This window comes from Boleophthalmus pectinirostris, unplaced genomic scaffold, assembly GCF_026225935.1.
Source record: "Boleophthalmus pectinirostris isolate CB_2022bp ecotype Guang Dong unplaced genomic scaffold, ASM2622593v1 HiC_scaffold_8, whole genome shotgun sequence".
Lineage (NCBI taxonomy): Eukaryota > Metazoa > Chordata > Actinopteri > Gobiiformes > Gobiidae > Boleophthalmus > Boleophthalmus pectinirostris.
This window is the reverse complement of record NW_026571515.1, coordinates 26062451-26073335: the sequence shown is the minus strand read 5'-3', so window position 1 is coordinate 26073335 and position 10885 is coordinate 26062451. Positions and strand designations below refer to the sequence as shown.

The 10885-nt window shown below is 38.5% G+C and overlaps 1 protein-coding gene across 2 annotated transcripts; it reads right to left on the bottom strand.

Moving 5' to 3' along the window:
• Positions 1–16: 16 nt before the first annotated feature.
• tmem9 (transmembrane protein 9) lies at positions 17–3427 on the bottom strand. 2 transcript variants are annotated; one of them, XM_020929834.2, is made up of 6 exons: positions 3317–3427; positions 3079–3198; positions 2884–2975; positions 2699–2807; positions 2198–2329; positions 17–747 (listed from the first exon to the last, which is right to left on the bottom strand). In XM_020929834.2, the coding sequence occupies exons 2-6, from the start codon at positions 3163–3165 to the stop codon at positions 607–609; spliced, it is 561 nt and encodes a 186-aa protein (XP_020785493.1). In that variant the 5' UTR covers positions 3166–3198; positions 3317–3427; the 3' UTR covers positions 17–606. The 2 variants fall into 2 exon arrangements, with proteins under 2 accessions (XP_020785493.1, XP_020785494.1); XM_020929835.2 differs by having other exon boundaries at positions 3079–3195; positions 3317–3421.
• Between the last annotated feature and the right edge of the window lie 7458 nt (positions 3428–10885).

The following is a 10885-nucleotide window of genomic DNA, read 5'->3' as shown; positions in this document are numbered from 1 at the left end:
TAATGAGCAGTTAGAATTCAGTTCAAGAGGTTGTTTCGTTTATTTGAATTTATGGTCAGTGTAAAGACAGAGCAGTGCAAAAGTCCAGTGCAAATGTAGAGATTATCATACATTATTTAAATTATAATAAATGTTCCAACTGACACTAAAGGGGACCATAATACAGCAGTTCAAACTGAGGTATGATTCTAGTGGACCCCATGTCTCCTTATAAATAAAAAACTGAAAAGGTCAGTCAGAAAATTAGGCATTCAAACTTCATGGAAATGTTATATAAGATTATGGAGCATTTAGTTCACTATCTTGGTTACACAAGATTTGAGTTATCTTGTTTAGCTTATTCATAAAAAAAAAATTAAGAGCAATGTATATTCACAAGCTTAAAAATTCCTACCAAATTAACATAAATGTATTGCATTGCTAGTTTCTGAAAAGCTTCGGCATATACAGATGCTTGGCAAATATAATGATGCCTTCATTACATACATATTATATTTGTTAATAAGTGATGTGGTGTTAATGTCAAAAGTCATGCAGCAGATATGCAGCTGGTAAGCTGTGATCTGAAGTTACCTGCTCTAACCCTGGTCTGAGGTACTTATAGGTCTAACTAAGGAGCTTGTGACGATCAAAAACAGTCTTGCGCTGCTCCTGGACCTGTTTCTTCCACCTCTGCTGTGCCCCCTCCACCCTCTCCAGCACAGTGTTCCCTCTGGGCGTTGCAGCTTCAGCCCGTGGGCGCATCTCCTTCAGAAAGCACACAAATTTGTGTTAATAATAATTATATTTATAATAATAATAATAGCAATAATAATAAATACAGCCGCAAGTGGCTGCGACCCGCCCACGCCATGCCCTAACCCTAACCCTGCAAGTCCACCTAATCCCTAAATCTAACCCCTAACCCCTAACCTAACCTTAACTCTAGCCCCAACCCTAAACTTAGCCCTAACTCCAACCATAACCCTAGCCCCAACCTTAACCATAACCTTAACCCTAACCCTAGCGCTAGTCCTAACCCTAGTCCTTGCCCTAATCCTACTCTTAATCATAATATTAACTGTAACCCTAACCGTAACCCAATCCTAGCCCTAGCCCCAACCCTAGCCACAAATATAATTCCAACCCTAACCCTAGCCCTAACCTTAACCCTAGCCCCAACTCTAACCATAACCTTGACCCTAGCCCTAACCCTAGTATTAATCGTAACATTAACTGTAACCCTAGACCTAACCTTAACTGTAACTCAACTCTAGCCATAGACCCAATCCTAACCCTAGTCTTAACCATAACCCTAAACGTAACCCTAACTTTAACCCCGAACCTAACCCCAGCCCTAACTGTAACCACATCCTTAACCGTGACCCTAAACGTAACTCTAACCATAAGCTGACCTGAGCCCTAACACTAGCCCCAACCCTAACCATTGCCCTATCCTAGACTTTACCCTAACCTAACCCTGCCATTTTCAGTTGTTTAATGTGTTGATTTTTTTATTTTTTTTTAAATCCAAGATGACAGACTTCCATTTTGTAAAGTGGTCACAATATTTTTTTTTGTTCCTATTGCCATGATGTATTTGGCTACCAAATTTGGTTTGGCTATGCCATAGTTTGTGTAAGGAAGTCCGATTGGTGAGAACAGATTTTTGGCTTGTTGCTATGACAACATGATGTGAAATGGGGTGTGAGCATCATTGACTTTTTTGTGTTAATGCATAATGTTATTGTTCCATACAAATTGCAAAACATGACTTTTTGGATTGGGATGCCAAAACTGAAATTTGGTCAAAATTTCAGAAATTTTTTTGAATTTTCAGAAATTTCAGAATTTCAGAGAACTGTTGGCAAAATTTTGTCACTTTTCGCCATTGTTCACTGGGTGAAAAATGTAAGTTTGTTGGGGGGAAAAAGAAAAGAAACAATAATATACTGATACAAGAACAATGTTCCGCTTTTTTTTTGTTAACAAGCTATACATTTATGGAAAGCTCAGGCGCATTCCCACATCATGACAAGGGTCTCTGGTCACTACAGGCAGATCACTTTGCGTCAATTCACTTCCTGGCCACTCGTAGCATCACTTTGCCATACTAATCATCCCTTAGCAGCGTCTGGTGCTTTGTCTTAATAAAATTATTGTTATTAATACGTATATGTATATATGTCAAAGGAAAATTAACTCATTGTAACTTTACCTCAGAGTCTTCCTCATTGTGCAGTGGCTGAGTGTATGGGTCTTTTTTACGGATGAGAGGATCCACCAGCAGCAGGAACAGCATGTAAAGAAGAAGTGCACCCACTACACCAAGGTAGATGATGATTGTCACCTGTGAAATAAATATAATTTGAGTAAAAGTTTAGTGCACAAACTATTCTTTTGAATAAAATTTCCATAAAGAGACATTATGTATATAATCTATATTAATCCTGTTCCTTAATGACCAGTTCACAATGGCATACTTTTTAGTCAGTGAATATTTATTATTTATTTTTTCATCTCATTTGAATAGGCCTAGTTATTACAAGGAAGGTAGTCATAAACTCTTAAACAACATTTATTTTTGCAATTTAACAGCTATTATTTAATCCCAATCCAAATACATTTTTACTTTTAGCCATCTTGTTATGATGATCATGTCACATTCTTGCAGTCTATCATAGGTTCAAAATAAATGTGATGTTTCTTAAACCCATACCTTTATAGTGTTGCTGCTTCGTTCCTCATATTTGCACTCACACAATAAACAGTATGCCTCCACATCATGACCAGGAACTGGCATAGGATCCACTATATGCAGGCAGTTACTGTAAAAGCATGAAAAATAATATTCAGAAGCTGAGTTTACATTGTATATAATATTGTAGTAATCAAAACTCTCACCAGTCTTTCTGCGTGACATTTCTGTTGTACACATTGCCCGATATGTTTCTGTATGGGGGGCAGATACACTTGCAGCGAACATCCTCAAAGTTCTAGAAATGAAAGCAAATACGAATGAATAAGTCTTTAAGTACAAACTGTGAAGGATCGGATCTCAGAGTAAGTTAGGTTAAAGGTAAATTAAAGTAGGCCTACCTTAGCTTGTGCAACAACCACCTCATGCAACAGACACAGGATTACAACGGTAGTTATTACGGTATATAAAGGTCTGATGGACAGCATGATGAGGTCTGGCAGAGGAGACGACTAAGTCTACTGACAAGAAGAAGACAAAAAATGTATTAGCCACTGCGACACCTTAAACAGAGGGTAAATGAAGGAAACATGTTAGACTCTATCACACAGTAGGAGGGTTATTACTATTACAACGTACTTATTATATATTTGGTATGTCTTTTGTAAGCTGCATTCAGGTAAATTTGTTTAAATAAGCCGAAGACGAGGATGTTGATTTTCCAAATACTTCCGTGTTGTGGTCATAGACTGTATGTGACGCATGCTCAAACTGAAAAATTGAGTCACATTGCCCTCAAGTGGACAAAAAGTAACATCGCAGTCTTGCTCTTTCATTATTTGAATCCACTCCTGCATAAAATATGTTAAAACCGTAAAAACAGTAACGAGTAGCCTGTGTTATTGGTTGGAGTGTGTATCCACAGATCCACCCAAAGGTCAGTGGTTCAAACTCTATTCACATGGCTGCATACTTTCATTGTGTCCTTGGGCAAGACACTTGTCTCCAATGTTTGTGGATATTGGTGTATGAATGAGAGTGCGAGAGAAATTTGTCCTAGAATTTGAGGTGCTTTTATGCTTTTAAAGATGATATATTAAGCAAAATTCTCTCTTATCAGCTTTAAGCCATGTTAGAATGAGAATTGTTACCTCATCAAAAACATACTTGGAGTTGTGTTGTTTTTCATTACCACGTGTTTGAGTAAACCTTTATTATAAGTCTGCCTATATCTTCAAAGCTCAAAATCCTCTGTTTCACATTATGACATCATGAAGTGGAAGTGCATTTTGTCTTTTGTTTTGTAGAGACTGGCCATTGCAGAGCTGAAAGGATCCAAATGGCTTCAGTGAAGGTGTGTGGAGTTTAAAAGCATAGTGGAGCACTTCTTATATTACCACATGACATAACAAGGTGGAACAGAGTGTTTTCTGTTTGAGAGAAGAACTCACCCTAAATATACAGGGTTTGTGTGTTAAACATGTGTGAATTAAATAAAACAAAAAAAAAACCAGGTATGTTTTTGAGGAGAACATAGATCAGAAAATAGTTTAATATGAGCCCTTTAAACATGCACTGTCCCAACTTAGGCCCCCAAATGACCATTTTCTGTAGCCAATAAAGACTTATAGTTGATAAATATGGATGGTGTTACACTTTTCTGTTTTTCTTTTGTAAATAGACATAAAGAGGGACCATGGTCTAGTAGTCTCATCAGAATAGCCTATATTCCCATATTCCCTCAGTCATCTCTCCTCTCATGTCAAATCTTGTCTCCTGTGGAATCTAAAATGTAAGCCTGAGCCTCTTGACCCAATCAATATCTCTATTTCCTGGTAATCCGGCATTCACTTTCCTCTGTATAGTATGATACTCACACCTTTAATAAGCCATAGAAATCAATGGACCACAAATTCTGCCTCAACCACTTGAGCCGCTGGTCACTGGGATCAATTGAGACCATAGTTATTTTTCTAATGAACTTTGATATGTGCAGGTAGGTACGACTTCATCCTCTGTCTAACCCCAATCATTAACATGACCTTTTCAGCAGGATACATTCAATTCAATTTACTCAGTGTTAGGCATGGAAATTGACTATAGGCCTATTGTTTTGTATTGTTAATATAGACATGTTTTGTTTCGCAATGTACCACTGTCACAATGTTACAAACAAGAGTTTTTTTTATTATTATTATTGTTTATGTTGTTTTAGATATTTAGATATATAAAAATAAACTAAATACATTCATCACCATGCACATCTAGGCCAATATAATATTCAAAACAAATGCTTACACACAAGCCAAATTTCGCCAAGTGCCCTTTTTATGTGTCACCTAAAGCCTATTATAAGTCTTCTCTTATGCATGACTGCCCTTTACACCTTTAGGCCAATTACAGCATCAGTGACACAGAGCAGATCCCCCTGTCTGACCTAATTAGTGGTTCAAAGCTAATATTGAAGACATTAACCTAATACAATAATAAAACTAAGTATATGTCAATTGTTTGGAGTAATAGCCTGCCACACGAGTAATGGATGAGGTGTCATTGACAAACTCCAGTGGGATGCAGCAGACCCCCTATGCATGTGAGATAGCCGTTTCTATAATGGAAGGATGCAGTCTACTTTCTAACAAGCACTCAGGACGTTTTCTTATTTGTCAAGGCACCTGGAAATATTGACTGAATCACATTATTCTGAGCATTCATTTTCATGAAAGTGAAAACAGTGGGCTGTTTGCCCACTAGGAGTTGCTACTCAGTTCAACTAAAGCTTGATAAAAAAAAAAAAAAAATTGAGTGAATTTTAAACAAGATGCAAGCTTAATTGAGTTGATCGTTGAGTACTTTCATGTTTGTATTTCATTTGTGGAGCAGCAATGCCTGGCTCAGGTTGTTTTAATATCTCTGTAAAGTCATACAGCTATATATAGGAAATCTCTTTGTGTCCTTATCCTGCAGTTTCACCCCTCAACCTTTCAACGTGCTTCTTTTTGACCTTTATCACATCATCGGCCGCATCTTTTAGCTCCTCGACCGCTTCCTCCTCCTCTGTATCTTTTGTGGAGGACAAGGCCAGAATAACAAAGCCATCCCTGGGAACGATACGCCTTCTCTTCTTCTCCTCTCCTGCACCAGCCCGCAGTGATGCATTGTGGGCAGCAGGACTATTCTAATAGACACATGTGGTAATTACAGTAGTGGGAGGCAGGCAGCAGACAGTGGTGGTCCAGGGACAACACAAAACTATAAATCACCAGCGCTGGTTCCACCCTCCTGAGCGTAGCCGATCACGCTCAACCAAAAAGCAATTCTGCCAACACGTGTTTGCACATTTGTCTTCATCAGGCCTGGCTTGTTTTGGGCCCTGGCGACTGACTTTTCTCTTCCCATGGTAATCAAACACACACCACTTCTCCTCACATATTAATATCAACAATTAGCCACACTTGAAATGCAGCAAGTTGGAATATTCAATGTAAGCAAAAACAAGATGGTGTTAATACTGCTATGATTAATTAACAGGATGAGCATTTTAGTTAATTGCAGTATTTCATGCATGAATAAGGAATGCTTCCAGAAATCAAAATGAACACAGTGCACAGTGCGTTCTTGATCCAAAAGCACACACCTCATCCCCAATGCAGATACCTATTTTGTCAATTTGGATTCATCTTACCATTAAATAGCTGACTGTATTGACTATATCGCTTGTTTTTATAGATTCATTGAAAAATATGGATTCTTACAGTGAGCACGACACCACTCCACAGATCTGTCAGGTTAGTCTGGTGGCATGACCTGCTTGTCTCCACAGAGATAAGATATGTTTAATGTCATTCTTTGGAATGTTCTAGGAAAAGCAAAAACATCTACATAGGTAGCAGACTCCTACTCCACCAAAAATATATATTGTATTGAATTGTTTGTTTCCATATCTGGTGTTAAATGTTTTACAACTGATGTTTGCCTATCCCTTCCTTGGAACTAGAGAGACCTGCTGGGTGCGTTGTTTGGTAGCAAAAAATTGTTCCTGCTTTCCTATAACATAACAACATACCCAATTTATCTGTGCTTGGGACTAGCACAGACCTCATGACTTATACCCTGTGTGTGGTTGGATTTCTGTCAGCTCAGGTTATGGTGTTCCAGAGGTTTAGAGAGACAGTTTGAGGTGGAGTGTCCAAACAGAGGAGGTGAGAAAAACAAAGGTGACACTACATCTTGGTAAGTGTACAGTGAGTGCTCTGTGATGTGATGGCTCCTGACAGCTGCCCATCATCCAGCTGAGGCCACGCGCACTGAGAGAGAGGTGTGTGAGAGAGGTGAGGGCGGCCCAAGCCCAAACGGAAGCCTCAGAGGGACACTCTTCCTGCGGCAGGAAGCAGAGCGCGCCGGAGCAGAGACTCAGTCAGACAGAACATGAAAGCTGCGGCGGCCATGACACTTGATGGACACACACAGTGAAGACGAGCTGCCTCCTCCTCTCCCTGATCTCCATTCTTCTCATCCAAAAACAGACCTGGGAACCACATGTGCTAAGGAAACTACATTTGCTGCATTTAATCTGTTACTGATAGATAATTTGAATGAACGCCTACTGTCTAATAAGGTATAGGGCTGTGCAGTTCATCACATTTAATACAAGATTAAAATAAGTTTATAAAGACTGTAATTCAAGATTGAGATTCAGTCATTTTAATTGTCAGTGGTACAGTATTTTTAATTGAGAGGAAAACTACCAATCCTCTGTTTGTTAAACAAATGTGGTTTGAAACAGAGTTCAGACCAATTGATTGTTTTAAACGGCATTTATTTAAAAGTATGTATTGTTACTGTTTCAAAAGTCAATACTGCAAGCCATTTTTATACATTTTTAATAGGACACATAAAATAAAATTGTGATTGTACAATATGGGGCTATTAAATGCTTTGTCATCGCCCAAGTAAGGTGTGATATTATTACAGTTTCAGGTTTTTTTTTTGACATTGCTGCAGTTTTTATTGAAGTGAATCGTTTGGATCTTGCCATTTTATCAGATGTGAAATTGTCAAGATATGGCCAGTTTGTATATAAGCAAAAAGAAATCAATGAATTAATACTTACTAATTAATTTATTGTATTGTTCAAATGAATTTGACCCAAGCAATAGAAAGATGATGGTGCTGTAGTCATTGTGACCTAAAGTTGAACTATGACCTTTTATCCATTATGTAATGTCACTGAAGATAGGAGCGTGCCATGGGCCTATCAAAACCATCATGATGTCTTTAGAAACCCTATTGAGCTGGCAGAAAACCACATGAATCTTTCAACAGAAATCAGGGGCCATGAGAGAAGACAGCTGGACACAACTGCTGAAATGAAAGGTGACATGAATTGAAAGGTGGATAAATAGCTGCAGGAGGATACAGGAAGTAGTACGAAGGGCCATGAAAACTTGAATAGCGGCAAAGCAGTGGCTTTAACAAAGCTTGGCAGGCGCAGTCAATATACTTCCAACTTTTAGAGTAGCAAAGGACAATAGAAGTACAAGATCCTTGGAAACAAAACATTGTGCCTCTTGCACCCATGTCATTTTCTCAAACTACAATAAGACCAAAATGATTACAAACTCTGTATCAAGCAGCCCAAGCTCAACAGTCTACTGATGATTGCAAAAAACTTCTCAAAATTAAATTAGCTTTAACTTTGACCTGTTAAGCTACAGCCTTTCATCCCCTACATGTATCAAGCAGTTTTAGTTTCACCTTTGTTCTTTGTTTCCATAATGTCATCACATTCAGGAACCCCTCTAATATGTGACATGATTAAATGAAATGATCAAACTGGAGAATGTGAACACAACCCTACTGACCAGAGCAGACCAGACTTTTGGAGCTTAATCTTTGCCATATCACAAATAATTTGAGTTACACACAGTCTGCCAGTGATTACAGTATGATGATCAGAATATCTCTCTGCAGTTAGAGGTATTCTGCTGGTGATTATTATAGTCTGTTTTATTAAATGAAATCACAATTAGTACATTTTGTCTTCCACAGGTGTTGTTTACTGGATTTAAAATGCCCTTTACCTGCACCATGTTGTGGTAGTTCACAATCCATCTGCCCCAGGTTTTGGGTCACATCTTCAGTCAGGGCCTCCTTTTCCTCCAAATGCCATCCAGATTCACCTCCACTTGTTTGGGCAATCGTAGCAGTCTGACCTGGCAGCTCCATGCTGCTCTGTAAAAACAGTTGACAATGACACTTCACCCGAAATGAACTAAACAACAGTGTGTGCATGTCAGAAACACCTCTAAAAGTTACATATGCTCAAAACACAGCACTGTAAAACATGATTGTGAGATGTTAAAGGTCCTATATTACACAGCATGGATCCTTGTGAACTTAAAGCTATCTTAGAAAATTGTTACCTCATCTAAAACATAGTTGTGTTTTGTTTCCTTCACACATGTTTGAGTAACCCTTTATTATTAATATGTCTACATCTCTAAAACTCAAAAAACTGTTCCACCATCCAAATGATTGTAGTGATGTATGTATGGAGTTTAAAACCACCATGGGACACTGTGTATGACCACATGACAACACAAGGTGGAAGAGATCACAACTCAGCCTAAATATGTAGGATTTGTATGATCAACATGTGTGAAAAAACAAAGATCAGAAAAATAGCATAATATGGGTCCATTAGCAAAGCATTAGATCACAACTTCTAAAATCAATGAACACATGTGAGGGGGCTGTGTCTGTAAAAGAGGAATATGGAGCTGATAAACAATCTCGTTGCCTTCAACATGTTTTCAAACCCTTTAACATTGATCATTCACAACAGTTGCAGGTAACCACAGAATCCATAGAATCCATAGAGAAGCTCAGATGTTTGATATGATATACACTATAATTATATCCTGTCCATGGGTTTCAGAGTACACCACGGTGATAGTAATGACTAAATATTCTGTTATTTAAATGGTGAGAAGTCCTCAAAAATGTCACCTATAAACATGAAATAATTTAAAAAATTATTATTATTAAACAACTTCAAGAATACAAGACTTAAATTAGGCAATAACAGATATTTAAATTTAATTGACAGTGATGTGTGTTTTTATAATAATGAAATTGACACTTTTGTAAAGATATACATTTCATTGTCCATAAGGTGGTAAAACTTCATTGTTAATAATTATTTTAAAAAGCTGAAATACATGAGTATGAATTTGTACAAGAGAATGTGAATAGAATACATTTTTCTTAAAATCTACCTTAGTGACTCAACTGGTTTCAGTGAGATGCTACAATAGTATGCTCAGCACACAGTGCAATGCAACCTGTCTTTTCAGCATTCAGCTCAATGCGTTCAGAGCGTAGAGTACCAAACGCATCTAAGATTTTTATTTATGTTCTGCCCTTGTGCAAAACATACTGTGAGGAAATGCACCCATTTGAACTGCTGTACTAGTTCTTCTGAAATGCAGATTCTTATTTCTATCAATTTATGCCTCTCTGTACTCTCTCCTCTGCTTTAGTCTCAATACACTGTGAAGTCAACCCTCATCCATCCTGCTGGACCAATACTGAATCACATTGTTGGCCAAATAACTTCATCAAACACTTCTTTACCTTTAGAGGCAAAATCTGTCGACGAGACTTGAGAACAAAGATAGTGAGGAAGGAATCAGAGCAGGAAGGAGCTGGAGGTTTAAAATACAGAAAATATGGAAGACACAGAATGGGAGAGGAAGGGGGGTTGGTGAGAGACGCTCCACTGGCCGGCTGACAAACACTGGGTCCCTCTAGAGCTGGACTGGGGGAGAGGAGGGGAGTTTGACGCGCCCCTCCGCCCGCCAACAGAAAATCTATGCACCCACTCTTAGTATTCCTCCTATCTCTCACCAAGGCTCTATGGAGGGAGAAGCAAGACAAGTGGACTGCTAGTGAAGCTATGACCAGCCGACTGTGATGCTAGCTGGGAGTTTTATACCCGTCCCCTCTTTTTTAGAATGGGGTGTATGCACAGCTCTGACAGGGCACGAAGCCATGAAGATCTCCACTAGGGAACTGAAGTAGATGTCTCCCCCTGTACATGGTTCTTGTAACCAGCAGTTCAATGAAAGCTTTACAACACAATGATTCTTCATACAAACATATAGAGCTAGTGGAGTTAAGATTACTAGGTGTACTGCAAACGAT